Source organism: Misgurnus anguillicaudatus, chromosome 22 (assembly GCF_027580225.2).
Source record: "Misgurnus anguillicaudatus chromosome 22, ASM2758022v2, whole genome shotgun sequence".
In the NCBI taxonomy this organism is placed as follows: Eukaryota; Metazoa; Chordata; class Actinopteri; order Cypriniformes; family Cobitidae; genus Misgurnus; species Misgurnus anguillicaudatus.
Window position 1 is genome coordinate 21,352,823 of NC_073358.2, and position 27,741 is coordinate 21,380,563.

Sequence of the window (27,741 nt, forward strand, 5' to 3'; positions counted from 1 at the left end):
CATGCTAACGTGTAATGCAGCTTCAGCAGGAAGAAAGGCAACTAGGGTGTTTATTGACCTTTGTATCAACTGGATGTGTAATTATTTTTCTTCGTGACAGTGACTTAAGACTCATAATCATACACATTATACAATGTAAACGTTTGTAAGTAAACTGTTGCCTTACCTAGCCGAGTTATCACTGCAAACTGTGCTGTTTTTACATAGAAACGATTCTCTGTTCTTTGAATGTGTCGTATTTTGTATGATAAATATCGTGTGTTATTAACTGTGCTCTCTACTTTTTTATCGTTCTATGTAAGTTAGGCTTAAATGAGCTAGTGTAATGATTGTGGTTTAACGTTAAGCATAAAGTTACACTGTACAGAGGTAACACTTATACAGTAAGGTTATATTTGTTAACATTAGTAAATGCATTAACTAATATGAACAAACAAGGAATTTTTTTTTCAGTATTTATTAATCTTTGTTAATGTCAGTAACGTTACATTTGTTCATGTTAGTTTATGGTGCTGCTTTAACTAATGTTAAAAGTTTCAACGTTTGATTATATATATTTAATAATAATAAGTTCATTTTGTACTTCAGATGTCCTCGGATGAAATGGAGCGCAATAGTCCAGTGTTACCAAGAGATTCAGACAGAGGCAGCTCGGTTTCCTCAGAACTTCAGGTGATTTTTTAACTGTGCTGTCACATAAACAGCATGTGCTCTCTCTAATATCAGAGCTTAGTAACTGTGATTAACTTTGATCTTTTACCATTTAAGGAATTTGGTTTTCTTCCTTCTCTTTTGCATTTTCAGGAAGAGTATGAAGAACTTCTTCGGTATGCTGTTGTGACTCCCAAATATGAACCAGGTCTCCCGTTACACCTGTTAAACACAAGTCAGCAATGCAAAAATTCACAGCTTTCTGCTAAAACGGATGCACCAGTTCAACCTACTGCAGGTACTAAACAATTCTGTACTAATTCAGTATATAAGAATTGGATATCACTATCTCAGTTTTTCTTATTTATTTCAGATAATGAAGGGCTCTCAAACACTGTGGTGACATCAAGAGCAACCCCACCCTTAGAAGAATACAGACCACCAAGTCGCACATCTGAGGGTACAGTCATTAAGCCGCTTAATATTTTTCCTCATTGATTTTGGTATTTTAAAGGTGCAGTGTGTAATTTTTATAAGGATCTCTTAACAGAAATGCAAAATAATATACAAAACTAAATTATCAGGGGTGTATAAAGACCTTTCATAATGAACCGTTATGTGTATATTGCCTTAGAATGAGACCTTTTTATCTACATAAACAGAGGGTCCTCTTACAAGAAACCCGCCATTTTGTGCAGCCATGTTTCCACAGAAGCCCTTAACGGACAAACTTTTTTACTAAGTTGTCTCCAACAATGACATGTTTGTCCGGTGGCGGCTACTGTAGCTTCTCCGTGTTTCAAAAGCAAGACGTGAGCAGTGGACTGAGCCGTTGGTTGCAATTCACAACCTTACCACTAGATGACGCTAACATTTACACACTGCACCTTTAAGTTAAAAATTTACACACTGCACCTTTAAGAGAATATTAAAACAGTAAACCACAAAATGTTGGGTTGTAGTGATTTTTAAAAATATATATTTTCTTAACTGTGATCAAATTAGTGTAATACTCAACCTTTTGTGGATTAGTGCTTTTATAAAATATCTTGTTATCTTAAAGGATTAGTCAATTTTCTTAACCCTCTAGGCGCCACGGTCGACTTTTGTCGACAAGATGCGTCACTGAATGTAACTGCCGATTTTGTCACATAGGGTGTCAAATTTCGTTCATCCCCCCCTCCACTAGATGGCAGACATGTCATACTTTATACCCGACTCAGAAAAACATCATGCTTCTATACATACTATTAGAGCAAGAGCGCATTGAAGTGCGCAACAGCAAAGCTAGTGTGCAAGTGAGTCATTTTATCAGAGCGATAACCTCAGCGAGTTTTTTCAATACATGATCATATAATGGCATCAAAAAAGCTTACCTGCAATGAAGTATTGGGTCTTATATTCGCTGACAATGATTATGAAGGGGAATATCTGCCTTCAGAAGATGCTGGTGATTCATTTAGTGACCACGATTCAGACGCGCCCCTGCTTTGCAATCGTGCGGCTGGACAAAGTGAAAGTGTAGCTAAGTTATACACCAAGCACATGATGAATCCTTTGCCCAATGTCAGTGGTGGGAATGTTACACGGGGTCGGAGAATTCATCGGGTTAGCGGGCGTGTTACAGGTGTGGGGAATGAGGCTGGAGGTAATATGCGCGTCCAGTCTTTTTACCGTGAAAGCAATGTAGAGCGAGCTGCGTCTTCCCGACGGGCCCTGGGAGTCTGTCGGGCGAGCGGACGACTTCCAGTGCTCCGTCCCGTGCACACAATCACGGCGACAGTAAAGGCAATAGTCCAAGCTGTGCAAATTCTCTCCACTCGGGGCGCATGCGAGGAAGATCTGGCCATTAGTGATGGGTCGTTCGCGAACGAGCGGCTCTAAGAGCTGATTCTTTGTAGCGAACGAGCAGAGCCGAATCTTCAGACGCATGCAGGGGAGCTGGCTCTTCTAAGGGAGCCGAGCCAGAAGAGCCGAATCTATGAAAAGAGCCGGACTGCCATCACTAAAATGTAGAGCCAGTGCTTGAGCCGAAAGAGCCGAATCAAAGAGCCGTAGCAGGAGCAGAGGCGGAGTTACATTACACGGGGCAGAGGAGCCATTATGCATAACGTTAGTCTATCGGCGCGCAGATCAGTTTGTTTACTACCTACTATTTACCTGAGCATTCAGTATTGTGCAATATAGCATACAGAAGGTGAGGGACATTTTGGGGGGAAAGAAGTGCTGCATTTTATCATTCAAACATGTGACTTTTCATGAAAATTCAAGATGGCTGCCACATATGACGTCATAATATGCAAATTTAATGATTAAATTTAATTAATTTTTATTTCCCTCCATAAAGTGTTTCATCCTTAATATTTCTCTAATTTACAGAAAGTCTCTATCTCTTATCACGTTTAAGATATAGCCTTTTGAAAGTAACATGTCAAAATTAAATGTTTTAGGAAAAAACCTCTGGCGCCTAAAGGGTTAAAAAGAATCCAAGATAATTTACTCACCACCATGTCATCCAAAAGTCGATGTCCCTCTCTGTTCAGTCGAGAAGAAACCATGCCTCCCGAGGAAAACACTCCAGGATTTTTCTCACCTTAATGGACCCCAACACTAAACAGTTTTAATGCAGTTTAAAATTGCAGTTTCAACGCAATCCCAAACGAGGCATAAGGGTCTTATCTAGTGAAACGATTGTCATTTTTGACAAGAAAAATAAAAAATATGCACTTTTAAACCACAATTCTTGTCTATCTCTGATCATGTGACGCGCCAGCGCGACCTCACGTAATACGTCATCACGTCAAGAGGTCACGGAGGACGCATGCGAAACTACGCCCCAGTGTGGAGTGGGGAAGTGTGGAAAAAGAGGACCGTTCTGACGTTGTTGTATGTCAAATGATACTCATTGATGTCTTTGTGTCAGTTTATTGTTTAAAATAGTCCGCAAATGTGCTTTTCATATATATAACATGTGACCTTTCCACGGCATTACGCGATTGCGTGAGGTCGCGCTGGCACATCACAGGACCGGAGATAGAAGAGAAGTTGTGGTTTAAAAGTGCATATTTTTATTTTACGTGTCAAAAATGACAATCGTTTCACTAGATAAGACCCTTATGCCTCATTTGGGATCATTTAGAGTCCTTTGAAACTGCAATTTTAAACTTCATTAAAATTGTTACCCGTTGGGGTCCATTAAAAAGAGAAAAATCTTGGAATGTTTTCCTCAAAAAACATAATTTCTTCTTGGCTGAACAAAGAAAGACATCAACATTTTGGATGACATGGTGGTGAGTAAATTATCTGAATTTTTTTAATAAAATGGACTAATCCTTTAATATTCAATTATTAGTTAGGGGTCAAGCCCAGAATGGGCGAAGACCCCTATTGTATCTGTTAGTTTTCTTCTTCATTAGGGGTCAAGCCCCGAAGGGGCGTAGAACCCTATTGTTATTGTTAGTTTTCTTATTAGGGGTCAAGCCCCGAAGGGGCGTAGAACCCTATTGTTATTGTTAGTTTTCTTATTATTATTATTAGGGGTCAAGCCCCGAAGGGGCGTAGAACCCTATTGTTATTGTTAGTTTTCTTATTATTATTATTATTATTATTATTATTATTAGGGGTCAAGCCCCGAAGGGGCGTAGAACCCTATTGTTATTGTTAGTTTTCTTATTATTAGGGGTCAAGCCCCGAAGGGGCGTAGAACCCTATTGTTATTAGGGGTCAAGCCCCGAAGGGGCGTAGAACCCTATTGTTATTGTTAGTTTTCTTATTATTAGGGGTCAAGCCCCGAAGGGGCGTAGAACCCTATTGTTATTGTTAGTTTTCTTATTATTATTATTATTATTGTTATTCTTGTTCCTCGTTCTTCCACCCAAAAGTCAATGGCAGCCCATAGAACCGTACATAGGAAAGTTATGAAATTTGGCACACATGTAGAGGACAGTCACAGAAGTTACTATAGCAACATTGGTGTGTCTGACTCAAACCCTCTAGCGCCACCAACAGTCCAAAAATCCACTTATGTTCATGCTCACAACTTGTGACCCGTGAGTCCTAGAAAATAAATTCTTGTTTCCTCTGAATCCTTGGCTCATGATGATTCAGTTGCACATGTTGATGTCATTTGTGTCATGCACATCTTTCCGCCATTTTGAATTTTCCGTAAAACCTACTTTTTCGAACTCCTCCTAGACCGTCCGTCCGATTTGCATGTCCTTTGGTATGTAGCATCTAGAGACACCCCAGACAAAAAGTTATCAAAAGCTTTTTGATAGACCAATGCGTTCTCGTATAAATTCACAACATATATGGCGGCGAGCACGCCAAAACGGACGTGTGGCCGTATCTTCGCAAAACTTTATTGTATCGACACGAAACTTGGTATATGTCATTACAGTCATGACCTGAGGGTGCCTGCAACGTTTCGTCACAGCGCCACCTAGTGGTCACGAGATTCGAAAAATGCTTATTTTCGCTTATAACTACTTCAAACTTGAGTCTAAAATCATGAAGGTGGTCTTGTAAGATTCCTTGAGGCATGCCGAGTCAAACGATACCAAACGGTTTTCGGTCGGCCATTTTGGGTGTCGGCAATTTTGAATTTTCTTATTAAGTTCAGTATTTCACAAACAGAATGGCGTATCGCTACGAAATTTGGCATGATTCATCAGTGACATGTTCTGAGCTCACCTATAAATCTTTAGGACAGCGCCACCTAGTGGTCAGGATATGTAAATAAATTGTTTAAAATCTTTATAGCATTTGATTAAATTGCCACTATGACATAAGACTTCACTCTATTGATTCCTTGGCTCATGCTGATTCCAACTGTACCAAATATATCTGAGTCAAACCTACTTCCTGTCGGCCATTTTGAATTATATTGAACACCTACTTTTTCGAACTCCTCCTGGAGCGCTCGTCTGATTGGCTTGATTTTTGGTATGCATCTTCTAGAGACACTCTAGACAAAAAGTTATCAAAAGCTTTTCGGTAGACCTATCCGTTGTCGTATAACGCATCAAAGAATGCGAGTGCGAGCACGCCAAAATGTGTTTGAGCCTGTATCTTCGCAAAACTTTTGCGTATTAATATGAGACTTGGTATATGTCATAACAGTGATGACCTGAGGGTGCATGCACCATTTCGTCACACTGCCCCCTACTGGTCACGAGATATAAAAAATGTCTATTTTTGCTTATAACTACTGCAAATTTGAATGTAAAATTATGAGATTAGTCTTGTTAGATTTCGTGAGGCATGGCGAGTCAAACGATACCAAATGGTTTTTGGTCGGCCATTTTGTGTGTCGGCCATTTTGAATTTTTCTTTGAGTTCAAGTATTTCAGAAACGCAATTGCGTATTGTTATTAAACTTGGTATGGTTCATCAGCAACATGTTCTGGGAGGACTTGTAAACTTTCCGGTGCCCCCTAGTGGTCAAGAGATTTGAAGCTATATCTCTGCATCTCTTTATCGTATTTACACCAAATTTGGTGGGTTTCATCACAATCAAGACCTAAGTCACAATTTATTTTTTGGTCAGTGCCCCCTAGTGGTCAAGTCATTTAAGGCTATATCTCCGTATCGCTTTATCGTATTTACACTAAATTTGGTATGTGTCATCACAGTCATGACCTGAGGCACCATCTTTTCTTTCGGCACAGTGCCACCTAGTGGTCTCAAGATACAAAAAATTGCTTTTTTTTACATAAAACTAATGCAAACTTAGATCTTAAATCATGACAGTCCTCACGTATGAATCATTATTTGCCATGTTTGGCTTGACCCCGGTATCGCTGCTTGCAGCTATATTTATTATTATTATTCTTCCTCTTCCGCCATTGAAGTCAATGGCAGCCCATAGAACCGTACATAGGAAAGTTATGAAATTTGGCATACATGTAGAGGACAGTCTCAGAAGTTACTATAGCAACTTTGGTGTGTCTAACTCAAACTCTCTAGCGCCACCAACAGTCCAAAAGTCCACTTATGTTCATGCTCATAACTTCTGACCCGTGAGTCCTAGAAACTAAATTCTTGTTTCCTCTGAATCCTTTGCTCATGATGATTCAATTGCACACATTGATGTCATTTGTGTCATGCACATCTTTCCGCCATTTTGAATTTTCCGTAAAACCTACTTTTTCGAACTCCTCCTAGAGCGTTTGTCCGATTTGCATGTCCTTTGCTATATAGCATCTAGAGACACCTCTGACGAAAAGTTATCAAAAGCTTTTTGATAGACCAATGCGTTCTCGTATAAATTAACAACATATATGGCGGCGAGCACGCCAAAACGGACGTGTGGCTGTAACTTCGCAACACTTTGGTGTATCGACACGAAACTTGGTATATGTCATTACAGTCATGAACTGAGGGTGCCTGCAACGTTTCGTCACAGCGCCACCTAGTGGTCACGAGATTCGAAAAATGCCTATTTTCGCTTATAACTACTTCAAACTTGAGTCTAAAATCATGAAGGTGGTCTTGTTAGATTCCTTGAGGCATGCCGAGTCAAACGATACCAAACGGTTTTCGGTCGGCCATTTTGGGTGTCGGCCATTTTGAATTTTCTCATTAAGTTCAGTATTTCACAAACAGAATGGCCTATCGCTACGAAATTTGGCATGGTTCATCAGTGACATGTTCTGAGCGCACCTATAAATCTTTAGGACAGCGCCACCTAGTGGTCAGGATATGTAAATAAATTGTTTAAAATGTTTATATCATTTGATTAAATTGCCACTATGACATAAGACTTCACTCTATTCATTCCTTGGCTCATGCTGAGTCCGACCGTACCAAATATGTCTGAGTCAAACCTACTTCCTGTCGGCCATTTTGAATTATATTGAACACCTACTTTTTCGAACTCCTCCTAGAGCGCTCGTGTGATTGGCTTGATTTTTGGTATGCATCATCTAGAGACACTCTAGACAAAAAGTTATCAAAAGATTTTCGGTAGACCTATCCGTTGTCGTATAACGCATCAAAGAATGCGAGGGCGAGCACGCCAAAATGTGTTTGAGCCTGTATCTTCGCAAAACTTTTGTGTATTAATATGAGACTTGGTATATGTCATAACAGTGATGACCTGAGGGTGCATGCACCATTTCGTAACACTGCCCCCTACTGGTCACGAGATATAAAAAATGTCTATTTTTGCTTATAACTACTGCAAACTTGAATGTAAAATTATGAGACTGGTCTTGTTAGATTTCGTGAGGCATGCCGAGTCAAACGATACCAAATGGTTTTTGGTCGGCCATTTTGTGTGTCGGCCATTTTGAATTTTTCTTTAAGTTCAAGTATTTCAGAAACGCAATTGCGTATTGTTATGAAACTTGGTATGGTTCATCAGCAACATGTTCTGGGAGGACTTGTAAACTTTCCGGTGCCCCCTAGTGGTCAAGAGATTTGAAGCTATATCTCTGCATCTCTTTATCGTATTTACACCAAATTTGGTGGGTGTCATCACAATCAAGACCTGAGTCACAATTTATTTTTTGGTCAGTGCCCCCTAGTGGTCAAATTATTTAAGGCTATATCTCTGCATCTCTTTATTGTATTTACACCAAATTTGGTGGGTGTCATCACAATCAAGACCTGAGTCACAATTTATTTTTTGGTCAGTGCCCCCTAGTGGTCAAGTCATTTAAGGCTATATCTCTGCATCTCTTTATTATATTTACACCAAATTTGGTGGGTGTCATCACAATCAAGACCTGAGTCACAATTAATTTTTTGGTCAGTGCCCCCTAGTGGTCAAGTCCTTTAAGGCTATATCTCTGCATCTCTTTATTGTATTTACACCAAATTTGGTGGGTGTCATCACAATCAAGACCTGAGTCACAATTTATTGTTTGGTTAGTGCCCCCTAGTGGTCAAGTCATTTAAGGCTATATCTCTGTATTGCTTTATTGTATTTACACTAAAGTTGGTATGTGTCATCACAGTCATGACCTGAGGCACCATCTATTGTTTCTGCACCGCGCCACCTAGTGGTCTCAAGATACAAAAAATTGCTATTTTTTTCATAAAACTAATGCAAACTTAGATCTTAAATCATGACAGTCATCACGTATGAATAATTTTTTGCCATGTTTGGCTTGACCCCGGTATCGCTGCTTGCAGCTATATTTGTTAGTTTTCTTATTATTATTATTATTCATCTTCTTGTTCTTCCGCCATTGAAGTCAATGGCAGCCCATAGAACCGTACATAGGAAAGTTATGAAATTTGGCACACATGTAGAGGACAGTCTCAGAAGTTACTATAGCAACATTGGTGTGTCTGACTCAAACCCTCTAGCGCCACCAACAGTCCAAAAATCCACTTATGTTCATGCTCATAACTTCTGACCCGTGAGTCCTAGAAACTAAATTCTTGTTTCCTCTGAATCCTTTGCTTATGATGATTCAATTGCACACATTGATGTCATTTCTGTCATGCACATCTTTCCACCATTTTGAATTTTCCTTAAAACCTACTTTTTCGAACTCCTCCTAGAGCGTTCGTCCGATTTGCATGTCCTTTGGTTTGTAGCATCTAGAGACACCCCAGACAAAAAGTTATCAAAAGCTTTTTGATAGACCAATGTGTTCTCGTATAAATTGACAACATATATGGCGGCGAGCACGCCAAAACGGACGTGAGGCTGTATCTTCGCAAAACATTATTGTATCGACACGAAACTTGGTATATGTCATTACAGCCATGACTTGAGGTTGCCTGCAACGTTTCGTCACAGCACCACCTAGTGGTCACGAAATTCGAAAAATGCCTATTTTTGTTTATAACTTCTTCACACTTGAGTCTAAAATCACGAATGGGGTCTTGTTAGATTCCTTGAGGCATGCCGAGTCAAACGATACCAAACGGTTTTCGGTCGGCCATTTTGGGTGACGGCCATTTTGAATTTTCTCATTAAGTTCAGTATTTCACAAACAGAATGGCGTATTGCTACGAAATTTGGCATGATTCATCAGTGACATGTTCTGAGCGCCCCTATAAATCTTTAGGACGGCGCCACCTAGTGGTCAGGATATGTAAATAAATTGTTTAAAATATTTATATCATTTGATTAAATTGCCACACTGACATAAGAATTTACTCTACTGATTCCTTGGCTCGTGCTGAGTCCGACTGTACCAAATATGTCTGAGTCAAACCTACTTCCTGTCGGCCATTTTGAATTATATTGAACACCTACTTTTTCGAACTCCTCCTAGAGCGCTCGTGTGATTGGCTTGATTTTTGGTATGCATCATCTAGAGACACTCTAGACAAAAAGTTATCAAAAGCTTTTCAGTAGACCTATCCGTTGTCGTATAACGCATCAAAGAATGCGAGGGCGAGCACGCCAAAATGTGTTTGAGCCTGTATCTTCGCAAAACTTTTGCGTATTGATATGAGACTTGGTATATGTCATAACAGTGATGACCTGAGGGTGCATGCACCATTTCGTCACACTGCCCCCTACTGGTCACGAGATATAAAACATGTCTATTTTTGCTTATAACTACTGCAAACTTGAATGTAAAATTATGAGACTGGTCTTGTTAGATTTGGTGAGGCATGCCGAGTCAAATGATACCAAATGGTTTTTGGTCGGCCATTTTGTGTGTCGGCCATTTTGAATTTTTTCTTTAAGTTCAAGTATTTCAGAAACGCAATTGCGTATTGTTATGAAACTTGGTATGGTTCATCAGCAACATGTTCTGGGAGGACTTGTAAACTTTTCGGCGCCCCCTAGTGGTCAAGAGATTTGAAGCTATATCTCTGCATCTCTTTATCGTATTTACACCAAATTTGGTGGGTGTCATCACAATCAAGACCTGAGTCACCATTTATTGTTTGGTCAGTGCCCCCTAGTGGTCAAGTCATTTAAGGCTATGTCTTCGTATCGCTTTATCGTATTTACACTAAATTTGGTATGTGTCATCACAGTCATGACCTGAGGCACCATCTATTGTTTCGGCAAAGTGCCACCTAGTGGTCTCAAGATACAAAAAATTGCTATTTTTTCCCTAAAACTAATGCAAAGTTAGATCTTAAATCATGACAGTCATCACGTATGAATCATTTTTTGCCATGTTTGGCTTGACCCCGGTATCGCTGCTTGCAGCTATATTTATTATTATTATTATTATTATTATTATTATGTTTCCTCTTCCGCCATTGAAGTCAATGGCAGCCCATAGAACCGTACGTAGGAAAGTTATGAAATTTGGCACACATGTAGAGGACAGTCTCAGAAGTTACTATAGCAAATTTGGTGTGTCTGACTCAAACCCTCTAGCGCCACCAACAGTCCAAAAATCCACTTATGTTCATGCTCACAACTTCTGACCCGTGAGTCCTAGAAAATAAATTTTTGTTTCCTCTGAATCCTTTGCTCATGATGATTCAATTGCACATGTTGATGTCATTTGTGTCATGCACATCTTTCCGCCATTTTGAATTTTCCGTAAAACCTACTTTTTCGAACTCCTCCTAGACCGTCCGTCCGATTTGCATGTCCTTTGGTATGTAGCATCTAGAGACACCCCAGACAAAAAGTTATCAAAAGCTTTTTGATAGACCAATGCGTTCTCGTATAAATTGACAACATATATGGCGGCGAGCACGCCAAAATGGACGTGAGGCCGTATCTTCGCAAAACTTTATTGTATCGACACGAAACTTGGTATATGTCATTACAGTCATGACCTGAGGGTGCCTGCAACGTTTCGTCACAGCGCCACCTAGTGGTCACGAGATTCGAAAAATGCCTATTCTCGCTTATAACTACTTCAAACTTGAGCCTAAAATCACGAAGGTGGTCTTGTTAGATTCCTTGAGGCATGCCGAGTCAAACGATACCAAACGGTTTTCGGTCGGCCATTTTGGGTGTCGGCCATTTTGAATTTTCTCATTAAGTTCAGTATTTCACAAACAGAATGGCGTATCGCTACGAAATTTGGCATGGTTCATCAGTGACATGTTCTGAGCGCACTTATAAATCTTTAGGACAGCGCCACCTAGTGGTCAGGATATGTAAATAAATTGTTTAAAATGTTTATATCATTTGATTAAATTGCCACTATGACATGAGACTTCACTCTATTGATTCCTTGGCTCATGCTGAGTCTGACTGTACCAAATATGTCTGAGTCAAACCTACTTCCTGTCGGCCATTTTGAATTATATTGAACACCTACTTTTTCGAACTCCTCCTAGAGCGCTCGTGTGATTGGCTTGATTTTTGGTATGCATCATCTAGAGACACTCTAGACAAAAAGTTATCAAAAGCTTTTCGGTAGACCTATTTGTTGTCGTATAACGCATCAAAGAATGCGAGGGCGAGCACGCCAAAATGTGTTTGAGCCTGTATCTTCGCAAAACTTTTGTGTATTAATATGAGACTTGGTATATGTCATAACAGTGATGACCTGAGGGTGCATGCACCATTTCGTCACACTGCCCCCTACTGGTCACGAGATATAAAAAATGTCTATTTTTGCTTATAACTACTGCAAACTTGAATGTAAAATTATGAGAGTGGTCTTGTTAGATTTCGTGAGGCATGCCGAGTCAAATGATACCAAATGGTTTTTGGTCGGCCATTTTGTGTGTCGGCCATTTTGAATTTTTCTTTAAGTTCAAGTATTTCAGAAACGCAATTGCGTATTGTTATGAAACTTGGTATGGTTCATCAGCAACATGTTCTGGGAGGACTTGTAAACTTTCCGGTGCCCCCTAGTGGTCAAGAGATTTGAAGCTATATCTCTGCATCCCTTTATCGTATTTACACCAAATTTGGTGGGTGTCATCACAATCAAGACCTGAGTCACAATTTATTTTTTGGTCAGTGCCCCCTAGTGGTCAAGTTATTTAAGGCTATATCTCTGCATCTCTTTATTGTATTTACACCAAATTTGGTGGGTGTCATCACAATCAAGACCTGAGTCACAATTAATTTTTTGGTCAGTGCCCCCTAGTGGTCAAGTCATTTAAGGCTATATCTCTGCATCTCTTTATTGTATTTACACCAAATTTGGTGGGTGTCATCACAATCAAGACCTGAGTCACAATTAATTTTTTGGTCAGTGCCCCCTAGTGGTCAAGTTATTTAAGGCTATATCTCTGCATCTCTTTATTGTATTTACACCAAATTTGGTGGGTGTCATCACAATCAAGACCTGAGTCACAATTTATTTTTTGGTCAGTGCCCCCTAGTGGTCAAGTCATTTAAGGCTATATCTCCGTATCGCCTTATTGTATTTACACTAAATTTGGTATGTGTCATCACAGTTATGACCTGAGGCACCATCTGTTCTTTTGGCACAGTGCCACCTAGTGGTCTCAAGATAGGAGAAAAATGCTTTTTTTTCATAAAACTAATGCAAACTTAGATGTTAAATCATGGCAGTCATCACGTATGAATCATTTTTTGCCATGTTCGGCTTGACCCCGGTATCGCTGCTTGCAGCTATATTTGTTATTCTTGTTCCTCGTTCTTCCACCCAAAAGTCAATGGCAGCCCATAGAACCGTACATAGGAAAGTTATGAAATTTGGCACACATGTAGAGGACAGTCACAGAAGTTACTATAGCAACATTGGTGTGTCTGACTCAAACCCTCTAGCGCCACCAACAGTCCAAAAATCCACTTATGTTCATGCTCACAACTTCTGACCCGTGAGTCCTAGAAAATAAATTCTTGTTTCCTCTGAATCCTTGGCTCATGATGATTCAATTGCACATGTTGATGTCATTTGTGTCATGCACATCTCTCCGCCATTTTGAATTTTCCGTAAAACCTACTTTTTCGAACTCCTCCTAGACCGTCCGTCGGATTTGCATGTCCTTTGGTATGTAGCATCTAGAGACACCCCTGACAAAAAGTTATCAAAAGCTTTTTGATAGACCAATGCGTTCTCGTATAAATTGACAACATATATGGCGGCGAGCACGCCAAAACGGACGTGAGGCCGTATCTTCGCAAAACTTTATTGTATCGACACGAAACTTGGTATATGTCATTACAGTCATGACCTGAGGGTGCCTGCAACGTTTCGTCACAGCGCCACCTAGTGGTCACGAGATTCGAAAAATGCCTATTCTCGCTTATAACTACTTCAAACTTGAGCCTAAAATCACGAAGGTGGTCTTGTTAGATTCCTTGAGGCATGCCGAGTCAAACGATACCAAACGGTTTTCGGTCGGCCATTTTGGGTGTCGGCCATTTTGAATTTTCTCATTAAGTTCAGTATTTCACAAACAGAATGGCGTATCGCTACGAAATTTGGCATGGTTTATCAGTGACATGTTCTGAGCGCACCTATAAATCTTTAGGACAGCGCCACCTAGTGGTCAGGATATGTAAATAAATTGTTTAAAATCTTAATATCATTTGATTAAATTGCCACTATGACATAAGACTTCACTCTATTGATTCCTTGGCTCATGCTGAGTCCGACTGTACCAAATATGTCTGAGTCAAACCTACTTCCTGTCAGCCATTTTGAATTATATTGAACACCTACTTTTTCGAACTCCTCCTAGAGCGCTCGTGTGATTGGCTTGATTTTTGGTATGCATCATCTAGAGACACTCTAGACAAAAAGTTATCAAAAGCTTTTCGGTAGACCTATCCGTTGTCATATAACGCATCAAAGAATGCGAGGGCGAGCACGCCAAAATGTGTTTGAGCCTGTATCTTCGCAAAACTTTAGCGTATTAATATGAGACTTGGTATATGTCATACCAGTGATGACCTGAGGGTGCATGCACCATTTCATCACACTGCCCCCTACTGGTCACGAGATATAAAAAATGTCTACTTTTGCTTATAACTATTGCAAACTTGAATGTAAAATTATGAGACTGGTCTTGTTAGATTTCTTGAGGCATGCTGAGTCAAACGATACCAAATGGTTTTTGGTCGGCCATTTTGTGTGTCGGCCATTTTGAATTTTTTCTTTAAGTTCAAGTATTTCAGAAACGCAATTGCGTATTGTTATGAAACTTGGTATGGTTCATCAGCAACATGTTCAGAGAGGACTTGTAAACTTTTCGGCGCCCCCTAGTGGTCAAGAGATTTGAAGCTATATCTCTGCATCTCTTTATCGTATTTACACCAAATTTGGTGGGTGTCATCACAATCAAGACCTGAGTCATAATTTATTGTTTGGTCAGTGCCCCCTAGTGGTCAAGTCATTTAAGGCTATATCTCCGTATCGCTTTATTGTATTTACACTAAATTTGGTATGTGTCATCACAGTCATGACCTGAGTCACAATTAATTTTTTGGTCAGTGCCACCTAGTGGTCAAGTCATTTAAGGCTATATCTCCGTATCGCTTTATTGTATTTACACTAAATTTGGTATGTGTCATCACAGTCATGACCTGAGTCACCATCTATTCTTTCGGCACAGTGCCACCTAGTGGTCTCAAGATACGAAAAAATTGCTTTTTTTCATAAAACTAATGCAAACTAAGATGTTAAATCATGGCAGTCATCACGTATGAATCATTTTTTGCCATGTTTGGCTTGACCCCGGTATCGCTGCTTGCAGCTATATTTATTATTATTATTATTATTATTATTAGGGGTCAAGCCCCGAAGGGGCGAAGACCCCTATTGTATTTGTTAGTTTTCTTTTTACAATTATTATTAGTTATTCTTCTTCCGCCATTGCGGTCTATGGCAGCCCATAGAACCGTACGTAGGAAAGTTATGAAATTTGGCACACTGATAAAAGACACTCCAGTGTGTCCCCACAGCAAATTTGGAGTCTCTATGTCTAACCCGCTAGCGCCACCAACAGTCCAAAGTTGCACTTATGTTTTTGCTTATAACTTCTGGTCCGTATGTCCTAGAAACACAATTCTCGTTTCCTCTGATTCCTTGGCTCAAGACGATTCGAAAGGACCCTATGACGTCATTTTCCGTCATGAAAATTTTTCCACTATTTTGAATTATTCGTAAAACCTACTTTTTCGAACTCGTCCTAGAGCTTTTGTCCGATTGCCACGAAAATCGGCATGTAGCATCTAGAGACACTCATGGCAAAAAGTTATCAAAAGAATTTCAATACACCAATCCGTTGTCGTATACCGCCTTAACAAATTTTACATAGAGTGCAAAAAAACAGATTTTAGGCTGTATCTTCGTCAAACTTAGGCCTATTGACATGACACTTGGTACTTGTGATGCCAGTCAGGAACTGAGGGTGCATGCACAGTTTCGTCGCAGCGCCACCTAGTGGTCAGATTAATGTATTACACGCCTATAACTTTGGCTGCGGTCAATGTATTGTCACGGGACTTGTTTCCTTGGAGTTTTGAATAGTTGCCGAGTCCAACGATACCAAACATGCCAGAATCCGCCTTACGGTTAACCCTGCGCAGCAAAATAGCGCTTAAAAAACACGCGTGAATATCTCCGCGAGCGTTTTTCCGATCGACTCGAAAACACCATAGGAAGAAACTAACCTTACCTTCTGAACAAAAAGTTCTATTGGCGTTATATTAAAATTTCCATCAGAAATTGCCGAAAATTGCAAAAAACGAAAAATTACCTTTTAATTTGGTGTTTTTTACACATAAATGGTTATAACTCTGCAACAAAATGAGATTTTTACACCAGATTTGATACGCTGATGCATGAGCACATTCTGAGACCACACAAAAAAAATTGTATGCTTGCACCACTAGATGGCCTTATAATTGAACAAAATCTTTGATATCAAGTCAGTCCTATGGTCATACAACTGTTTCTTCACTAAACTAAAGTGTATAGTCATAAAAGTAGCTAGATGTAACACAATCTTGACCTGATGTTGCATGCACAATTTTGTCATTGCGCCACCTAATGGTTCTGAGATGGAAATATGGCATTTTTGCCTAAAACTACTGCAACAACACATCTAAAACCATGAGTCATCATGGATTATTCCTTTCATGGCTTTGACTATGATCACTGGTGGTTGCCAATTCACTCCCTAGCAACCATTGAGAATACCTTATTAACCGTTTTTGCAAAAGCTATATCTCTGCATCAGAACATCATAGAGACACGGGGATGGTCTCTTTTTTTACTAATTAAACTTGTTATAACATAATGTGACCCATGTTTTGCCACTGCAAACACCACTCACATGTCCTTCAGGGCTCTAATGTTCCATGATTGTCAATAACAGAAGGACGATTGCAGAAGACAAGAACTTAGATTATTTTTGTTGATAACTTTTTTGTTTTTTCATCTAAAATAATTAGGTTTACCTAGGTTCTTCAATCTGCTTATCCAATCTCAATTTTAAATCCTTTTGTGCCCTTTTCGGCTTGACCCCGGCATTGCTGCTTGCAGCTATATTTATTATTATGTTTCCTCTTCCGCCATTGAAGTCAATGGCATCCCATAGAACCGTACGTAGGAAAGTTATGAAATTTGGCACACATGTAGAGGACAGTCTCAGAAGTTACTATAGCAACATTGGTGTGTCTGACTCAAACCCTCTAGCGCCACCAACAGTCCAAAAATCCACTTATGTTCATGCTCACAACTACGGACCCGTGAGTCCTAGAAAATAAATTCTTGTTTCCTCTGAATCCTTGGCTCATGATGATTCAATTGCACATGTTGATGTCATTTGTGTCATGCACATCTTTCCGCCATTTTGAATTTTCCGTAAAACCTACTTTTTCGAACTCCTCCTAGACCGTCCGTCCGATTTGCATGTCCTTTGGTATGTAGCATCTAGAGACACCACAGACAAAAAGTTATCAAAAGCTTTTTGATAGACCAATGCGTTTTCGTATAAATTGACAACATATATGGCGGCGAGCACGCCAAAACGGACGTGAGGCCGTATCTTCGCAAAACTTTATTGTATCGACACGAAACTTGGTATATGTCATTACAGTCATGACCTGAGGGTGCATGCACCATTTCGTCACACTGCCCCCTACTGGTCACGAGATATAAAAAATGTCTATTTTTGCTTATAACTACTGCAAATTTGAATGTAAAATTATGAGAGTGGTCTTGTTAGATTTCGTGAGGCATGGCGAGTCAAACGATACCAAATGGTTTTTGGTCGGCCATTTTGTGTGTCGGCCATTTTGAATTTTTTCTTTAAGTTCAAGTATTTCAGAAACGCAACTGTATATTGTTATGAAACTTGGTATGGTTCATTACCTACATGATCTGGGAGGACTTGTAAACTTTTCGGTGCCCCCTAGTGGTCAAGAGATTTGAAGCTATATCTCTGCATCTCTTTATCGTATTTACACCAAAATTGGTGGGTGTCATCACAATCAAGACCTGAGTCACACTTTATTTTTTGGTCAGTGCCCCCTAGTGGTCAAGTCATTTAAGGCTATATCTCTGCATCTCTTTATTGTATTTACACCAAATTTGGTGGGTGTCATCACAATCAAGACCTGAGTCACAATTTATTGTTTGGTTAGTGCCCCCTAGTGGTCAAGTCATTTAAGGCTATATCTCTGCATCTCTTTATTGTATTTACACCAAATTTGGTGGGTGTCATCACAATCAAGACCTGAGTCACAATTTATTGTTTGGTTAGTGCCCCCTAGTGGTCAAGTCATTTAAGGCTATATCTCTGTATTGCTTTATCGTATTTACACTAAATTTGGTATGTGTCATCACAGTCATGACCTGAGGCACCATCTATTGTTTCTGCACCGCGCCACCTAGTGGTCTCAAGATACAAAAAATTGCTATTTTATTCATAAAACTAATGCAAACTTAGATCTTAAATCATGACAGTCATCACGTATGAATCATTTTTTGCCATGTTTGGCTTGACCCCGGTATCGCTGCTTGCAGCTATATTTATTATTATTTATCTTCCTCGTTCTTCCGCCGAAAGTCAATGGCAGCCCATAGAACCGTACATAGGAAAGTTATGAAATTTGGCACACATGTAGAGGACAGTCTCAGAAGTTACTATAGCAACATTGGTGTGTCTGACTCAAACCCTCTAGCGCCACCAACAGTCCAAAAATCCACTTATGTTCATGCTCATAACTTCTGACCCGCGAGTCCTAGAAACTAAATTCTTGTTTCCTCTGAATCCTTTGCTCATGTTGATTCAAATGCACACATTGATGTCATTTGTGTCATGCAAATCTTTCCGCCATTTTGAATTTTCCGTAAAACCTACTTTTTCGAACTCCTCCTACAGCGTTCGTCTGATTTTCATGTCCTTTGGTATATAGCATCTAGAGACACCCCAGACAAAAAGTTATCAAAAGCTTTTTGATAGACCAATGCGTTCTCGTATACCGTGACAACATACAAGTCGGCGAGCACGCCAAAACGGACGTGAGGCCGTATCTTCACCAAACTTTATTGTATCGACACCAAACTTGGTATATGTCATTACAGTCATGACCTGAGGGTGCCTGCAACGTTTCGTCACGGCGCCACCTAGTGGTCACGAGATTCGAAAAATGCCTATTTTTGCTTATAACTACTTCAAACTTGAGTCTAAAATCATGAAGGTGGTCTTGTTAGATTCCTTGAGGCATGCCGAGTCAAACGATACCAAACGGCTTTCGGTCGGCCATTTTGGGTGTTGGCCATTTTGAATTTTCTCATTAAGTTCAGTATTTCACAAACAGAATGGCGTATCGCTACGAAATTTGGCATGGTTCATCAGTGACATGTTCTGAGCGCACCTATAAATCTTTAGGACAGCGCCACCTAGTGGTCAGGATATGTAAAGAAATTGTTTAAAATCTTTATATCATTTAATTAAATTGCCACTATGACATAAGACTTCACTCTATTGATTCCTTGGCTCATGCTGAGTCCGACTGTACCAAATATGTCTGAGTCAAACCTACTTCCTGTCGGCCATTTTGAATTATATTGAACACCTACTTTTTCGAACTCCTCCTAGAGCGCTCGTGTGATAGGCTTAATTTTTGGTATGCATCATCTAGAGACACTCTAGACAAAAAGTTATCAAAAGCTATTCGGTACACCTATCTGTTGTCGTATAATGCATCAAAGAATGCGAGGGCGAGCACGCCAAAATGTGTTTGAGCCTGTATCTTCGCAAAACTTTTGCCTATTAATATGAGACTTGGTATATGTCATAACAGTGATGACCTGAGGGTGCATGCACCATTTCGTCACACTGCCCCCTATTGGTCACGAGATATAAAATATGTCTATTTTTGCTTATAACTACTGCAAACTTGAATGTAAAATTATGAGACAAGTCTTTTTAGATTTCGTGAGGCATGCCGAGTCAAACGATATCAAATGGTTTTTGGTCGGCCATTTTGTGTGTCGGCCATTTTGATTTTTTTCTTTAAATTGAAGTATTTCAGAAACACAATTGCGTATTGTTATGAAACTTGGTATGGTTCATCAGCAACATGTTCTGAGAGGGCTTGTAAACTTTTCGCCGCCCCCTAGTGATCAAGAGATTTGAAGCTGTATCTCTTCATCTCTTTATCATATTAACACCAAATTTGGTGGGTGTCATCACAATCAAGACCTGAGTCACAATTTATTTTTTGGTCAGTGCCCCCTAGTGGTCAAGTCATTTAAGGCTATATCTCCGTATCGCGTTATTGTATTTACACTAAATTTGGTATGTGTCATCACAGTCATGACCTGAGTCACCATCTATTCTTTCGGCACAGTGCCACCTAGTGGTCTCAAGATACGAAAAAATTGCTATTTTTTTCATAAAACTAATGCAAACTTAGATCTTAAATCATGACAGTCATCATGTATGAATCATTTTTTGCCATGTTTGGCTTGACCCCGGTATCACTGCTTGCAGCTATATTTAGGGGTCAAGCCCCGAAGGGGCGTAGAACCCTATTGTTATTAGGGGTCAAGCCCCGAAGGGGCGTAGAACCCTATTGTTATTGTTAGTTTTCTTATTATTATTATTAGGGGTCAAGCCCCGAAGGGGCGTAGAACCCTATTGTTATTGTTAGTTTTCTTATTAGGGGTCAAGCCCCGAAGGGGCGTAGAACCCTATTGTTATTGTTAGTTTTCTTATTATTATTATTATATATTATTCTTCTTCTTGTTCTTCCGCCATTGAAGTCAATGGCAGCCCATAGAACCGTACATAGGAAAGTTATGAAATTTGGCACACATGTAGAAGACGGTCTTAGAAGTTAATATAGCAACATTGGTGTGTCTGACTCAAACCCTCTAGCGCCACCAACAGTCCAAAAATCCACTTATGTTCATGCTCATAACTTCTGACCCGTGAGTCCTAGAAACTAAATTCTTGTTTCCTCTGAATCCTTGGCTCATGATGATTCAAATGCACACATTGATGTCATTTGTGTCATGCACATCTTTCCGCCATTTTGAATTTTTCGTAAAACCTACTTTTTCGAACTCCTCCTAGACCGTTTGTCCGATTTGCATGTCCTTTGGTATGTAGCATCTAGAGACACCCCAGACAAAAAGTTATCAAAAGCTTTTTGATAGACCAATGCGTTCTCATATAAACTGACAACATATATGACGGCGAGCACGCCAAAACGGACGTGAGGCCTTATCTTCGCAAAACTTTATTGTATCGACACGAAACTTGGTATATGTCATTACAGTCATGACCTAAGGGTGCCTGCAACGTTTCGTCACAGCGCCACCTAGTGGTCACGAGATTCGAAAAATGCATATTTTCGCTTATAACTACTTCAAACTTGAGTCTAAAATCATGAAGTTGGTCTTGTTAGATTCCTTGAGGTATGCCGAGTCAAACGATACCAAACGGTTTTCGGTCGGCCATTTTGGGTGTCGGCCATTTTGAATTTTCTCATTAAGTTCAGTATTTCACAAACCGAATGGCGTATCGCTACGAAATTTGGCATGGTTCATCAGTGACATGTTCTGAGCGCACCTATAAATCTTTAGGACAGCGCCACCTAGTGGTCAGGATATGTAAATAAATTGTTTAAAATGTTTATATCATTTGATTAAATTGCCACTATGACATAAGACTTCACTCTATTGATTCCTTGGCTCATGCTGAGTCCGACTGTACCAAATATGTCTGAGTCAAACCTACTTCCTGTCTGCCATTTTGAATTATATTGAACACCTACTTTTTCGAACTCCTCCTAGAGCGCTCGTGTGATTGGCTTGATTTTTGGTATGCATCATCTAGAGACACTCTAGACAAAAAGTTATCAAAAGCTTTTCGGTAGACCTATTTGTTGTCGTATAACGCATCAAAGAATGCGAGGGCGAGCACGCCAAAATGTGTTTGAGCCTGTATCTTCGCAAAACTTTTGTGTATTAATATGAGACTTGGTATATGTCATAACAGTGATGACCTGAGGGTGCATGCACCATTTCGTCACACTGCCCCCTACTGGTCACGAGATATAAAAAATGTCTATTTTTGCTTATAACTACTGCAAACTTGAATGTAAAATTATGAGAGTGGTCTTGTTAGATTTCGTGAGGCATGCCGAGTCAAACGATACCAAATGGTTTTTGGTCGGCCATTTTGTGTGTCGGCCATTTTGAATTTTTCTTTAAGTTCAAGTATTTCAGAAACGCAATTGCGTATTGTTATGAAACTTGGTATGGTTCATCAGCAACATGTTCTGGGAGGACTTGTAAACTTTCCGGTGCCCCCTAGTGGTCAAGAGATTTGAAGCTATATCTCTGCATCTCTTTATCGTATTTACACCAAATTTGGTGGGTATCATCACAATCAAGACCTGAGTCACAATTTATTTTTTGGTCAGTGCCCCCTAGTGGTCAAGTTATTTAAGGCTATATCTCTGCATCTCTTTATTGTATTTACACCAAATTTGGTGGGTGTCATCACAATCAAGACCTGAGTCACAATTTATTTTTTGGTCACTGCCCCCTAGTGGTCAAGTCATTTAAGGCTATATCTCTGCATCTCTTTATTGTATTTCACCAAATTTGGTGGGTGTCATCACAATCAAGACCTGAGTCACAATTTATTGTTTGGTTAGTGCCCCCTAGTGGTCAAGTCATTTAAGGCTATTTCTCTGCATCTCTTTATTGTATTTACACCAAATTTGGTGGGTGTCATCACAATCAAGACCTGAGTCACAATTTATTGTTTGGTTAGTGCCCCCTAGTGGTCAAGTCATTTAAGGCTATATCTCTGTATTGCTTTATCATATTTACACTAAATTTGGTATGTGTCATCACAGTCATGACCTGAGGCACCATCTATTGTTTCTGCACCGCGCCACCTAGTGGTCTCAAGATACAAAAAATTGCTATTTTTTTCATAAAACTAATGCAAACTTAGATCTTAAATCATGACAGTCATCACGTTTGAATAATTTTTTGCCATGTTTGGCTTGACCCCGGTATCGCTGCTTGCAGCTATATTTATTATTATTATTCATCTTCTTGTTCTTCCGCCATTGAAGTCAATGGCAGCCCATAGAACCGTACATAGGAAAGTTATGAAATTTGGCACACATGTAGAGGACAGTCTCAGAAGTTACTATAGCAACATTGGTTTGTCTGACTCAAACCCTCTAGCGCCACCAACAGTCCAAAAATCCACTTATGTTCATGCTCATAACTTCTGACCCGTGAGTCCTAGAAACTAAATTCTTGTTTCCTCTGAATCCTTTGCTTATGATGATTCAATTGCACACATTGATGTCATTTCTGTCATGCACATCTTTCCGCCATTTTGAATTTTCCTTAAAACCTACTTTTTCGAACTCCTCCTAGAGCGTTCGTACGATTTGCATGTCCTTTGGTATGTAGCATCTAGAGACACCCCAGACAAAAAGTTATCAAAAGCTTTTTGATAGACCAATGCGTTCTCATATAAATTGACAACATATATGGCGGCGAGCACGCCAAAACGGACGTGAGGCTGTATCTTCGCAAAACATTATTGTATCGACACGAAACTTGGTATATGTCATTACAGTCATGACTTGAGGTTGCCTGCAACGTTTCGTCACAGCGCCACCTAGTGGTCACGAAATTCGAAAAATGCATATTTTTGCTTATAACTACTTCACACTTGAGTCTAAAATCATGAAGGAGGTCTTGTTAGATTCCTTGAGGCATGCCGAGTCAAACGATACCAAACCGTTTTTGGTCGGCCATTTTGGTTGTCGGCCATTTTGAATTTTCTCATTAAGTTCAGTATTTCACAAACCGAATGGCGTATCGCTACGAAATTTGGCATGGTTCATCGGTGACATGTTCTGAGCGCACCTATAAAACTTTAGGACGGCGCCACCTAGTGGTCAGTATATGTAAATAAATTGTTTAAAATCTTTATATCATTTGATTAAATTGCCACTATGACATAAGACTTCACTCTATTGATTCCTTGGCTCATGCTGAGTCCGACGGTATCAAATATGTCTGAGTCAAACCTACTTCCTGTCGGCCATTTTGAACTATAATGAACACCTACTTTTTCGAACTCCTCCTAGAGCGCTCGTGTGATTGGCTTGATTTTTGGTATGCATCATCTAGAGACACTCTAGACAAAAAGTTATCAAAAGATTTTCGGTAGACCTATCCGTTGTCGTATAACGCATCAAAGAATGCGAGGGCGAGCACGCCAAAATGTGTTTGAGCCCGTATCTTCGCAAAACTTTTGCGTATTAATATGAGACTTGGTATATGTCATAACAGTGATGACCTGAGGGTGCATGCACCATTTCGTCACACTGCCCCCTACTGGTCACGAGATATAAAAAATGTCTATTTTTGCTTATAACTACTGCAAATTTGAATGTAAAATTATGAGACTGGTCTTGTTAGATTTCGTGAGGCATGGTGAGTCAAACGATACCAAATGGTTTTTGGTCGGCCATTTTGTGTGTCGGCCATTTTGAATTTTTTTTAAGTTCAAGTATTTCAGAAACGCAATTGCGTATTATTATGAAACTTGGTATGGTTCATCAGCAACATTTTCTGGGAGGACTTGTAAACTTTCCGGTGCCCCCTAGTGGTCAAGAGATTTGAAGCTATATCTCTGCATCTCATTATCGTATTTACACCAAATTTGGTGGGTGTCATCACAATCAAGACCTGAGTCACAATTTATTTTTTGGTCAGTGCCCCCTAGTGGTCAAGTCATTTAAGGCTATATCTCTGCATCTCTTTATTGTATTTACACCAAATTTGGTGGGTGTCATCACAATCAAGACCTGAGTCACAATTTATTTTTTGGTCAGTGCCCCCTAGTGGTCAAGTCATTTAAGGCTATAGCTCTGCATCTCTTTATTGTATTTACACCAAATTTGGTGGGTGTCATCACAATCAAGACCTGAGTCACAATTTATTGTTTGGTCAGTGCCCCCTAGTGGTCAAGTCATTTAAGGCTATATCTCTGTATCGCTTTATTGTATTTACACTAAATTTGGTATGTGTCATCACAGTCATGGCCTGAGGCACCATCTATTCTTTCGGCACAGTGCCACCTAGTGGTCTCAAGTTACAAAAAAATAGCTATTTTTTTCGTAAAACTGATGCAAACTTAGATCTTAAATCATGACAGTCATCAGGTATGAATCATTTTTTGCCATGTTTGGCTTGACCCCGGTATCGCTGCTTGCAGCTATATTTAGGGGTCAAGCCCCGAAGGGGCGTAGAACCCTATTGTTATTGTTAGTTTTCTTATTATTATTATTATTAGGGGTCAAGCCCCGAAGGGGCGTAGAACCCTATTGTTATTGTTAGTTTTCTTATTATTATTATGTTTCCTCTTCCGCCATTGAAGTCAATGGCAGCCCATAGAACCGTACGTAGGAAAGTTATGAAATTTGGCACACATGTAGAGGACAGTCTCAGAAGTTACTATAGCAACATTGGTGTGTCTGACTCAAACCCTCTAGCGCCACCAACAGTCCAAAAATCCACTTATGTTCATGCTCATAACTTCTGACCCGTGAGTCCTAGAAACTAAATTCTTGTTTCCTCTGAATCCTTTGCTCATGATGATTCAATTGCACACATTGATGTCATTTGTGTCATGCAAATCTTTCCGCCATTTTGAATTTTCCGTAAAACCTACTTTTTCGAACTCCTCCTAGAGCGTTCGTCCGATTTGCATGTCCTTTGGTATGTAGCATCTAGAGACACCCCAGACAAAAAGTTATCAAAAGCTTTTTGATAGACCAATGCGTTCTCGTATAAATTGACAACATATGTGGGGGCGAGCACGCCAAAACGGACGTGAGGCCGTATCTCCGCAAAACTTTATTGTATCGACACGAAACTTGGTATATGTCATAACAGTCATGACCTATGGGTGCCTGCAACGTTTCGTCACAGCGCCACCTAGTGGTCACGAGATTCGAAAAATGCCTATTTTCGCTTATAACTACTTCAAACTTGAGTCTAAAATCATGAAGGTGGTCTTGTTTGATTCCTTGAGGCATGCAGAGTCAAATGATACCAAACGGTTTTCGGTCGGCCATTTTGGGTGTCGGCCATTTTGAATTTTCTCATTAAGTTCAGTATTTCACAAACAGAATGGCGTATCGCTACGAAATTTGTCATGGTTCATCAGTGACATGATCTGAGCGCACCTATAAATCTTTCAGACAGCGCCACCTAGTGGTCAGGATATGTAAATAAATTGTTTAAAATCTTTATATCATTTGATAAAATTGCCACTATGACATAAGACTTCACTCTATTGATTCCTTGGCTCATGCTGAGTCCAACTGTACCAAATATGTCTGAGTCAAACCTACTTCCTGTCGGCCATTTTGAATTATATTGAACACCTACTTTTTCGAACTCCTCCTAGAGCGCTCGTGTGATTGGCTTGATTTTTGGTATGCATCATCTAGAGACACTCTAGACAAAAAGTTATCAAAAGCTTTTCGGTAGACCTATCCATTGTCGTATAACGCATCAAAGAATGCGAGAGCGAGCACGCCAAAATGTGTTTGAGCCTGTATCTTCGCAAAACTTTTGCGTATTAATATGAGACTTGGTATATGTCATAACAGTGATGACCTGAGGGTGCATGCACCATTTCGTCACACTGCCCCCTACTGGTCACGAGATATAAAAAAATTATATTTTTGCTTATAACTACTGCAAATTTGAATGTAAAATTATCGGACTGGTCTTGTTAGATTTCATGAGGCATGGCGAGTCAAACGATACCAAATGGTTTTTGGTCGGCCATTTTGTGTGTCGGCCATTTTGAATTTTTTCTTTAAGTTCAAGTATTTCAGAAACGCAATTGCGTATTGTTATGAAACTTGGTATGGTTCATCAGCAACATGTTCTGGGAGGACTTGTAAACTTTTTGGCGCCCCCTAGTGGTCAAGAGATTTGAAGCTATATCTCTGCATCTCTTTATCGTATTTACACCAAATTTGGTGGGTGTCATCACAATCAAGGCCTGAGTTACAATTTATTGTTTGGTCAGTGCCCCCTAGTGGTCAAGTCATTTAAGGCTATATCTCCGTATCTGTTTATCGTATTTACACTAAATTTGGTATGTGTCATCACAGTCATGACCTGAGGCACCATCTATTGTTTCGGCACAGCGCCACCTAGTGGTCTCAAGATACGAAAAAATTGCTTTTTTTCATAAAACTAATGCAAACTTAGATCTTAAATCATGACAGTCATTACGTATGAATCATTTTTTGCCATGTTTGGCTTGACCCCGGTATCGCTGCTTGCAGCTATATTTAGGGGTCAAGCCCCGAAGGGGCGTAGAACCCTATTGTTATTGTTAGTTTTCTTATTATTATTATTATTATATATTATTAGGGGTCAAGCCCCGAAGGGGCGTAGAACCCTATTGTTATTGTTAGTTTTCTTATTAGGGGTCAAGCCCCGAAGGGGCGTAGAACCCTATTGTTATTGTTAGTTTTCTTATTATTATTAGGGGTCAAGCCCCGAAGGGGCGTAGAACCCTATTGTTATTGTTAGTTTTCTTATTATTATTTTTCTTCCTCGTTCTTCCGCCGAAAGTCAATGGCAGCCCATAGAACCGTATGTAGGAAAGTTATGAAATTTGGCACACATGTAGAGGACAGTCTCAGAAGTTACTATAGCAACATTGGTGTGTCTGACTCAAACCCTC

At 39.8% G+C, this 27,741-nt stretch overlaps 1 protein-coding gene across 2 annotated transcripts in view; it reads left to right on the forward strand.

Annotated features, from left to right (window-relative positions):
- poc5 (POC5 centriolar protein homolog (Chlamydomonas)) overlaps positions 1–27,741 on the forward strand; it is a 92,347-nt gene that overhangs the window by 224 nt on the left and 64,382 nt on the right. Inside the window, exons 1-4 of one of the 2 annotated variants that reach the window (XM_055200142.2) lie at positions 124–145; positions 589–672; positions 805–949; positions 1,025–1,111. In XM_055200142.2, coding sequence (XP_055056117.2) covers positions 589–672; positions 805–949; positions 1,025–1,111 — 316 coding nt within the window. In that variant the 5' untranslated portion in view covers positions 124–145. Of the gene's footprint in view, positions 1–123; positions 146–588; positions 673–804; positions 950–1,024; positions 1,112–27,741 lie in introns of those variants that run through there. The other variant, XM_055200141.2, reaches the window with a different exon arrangement.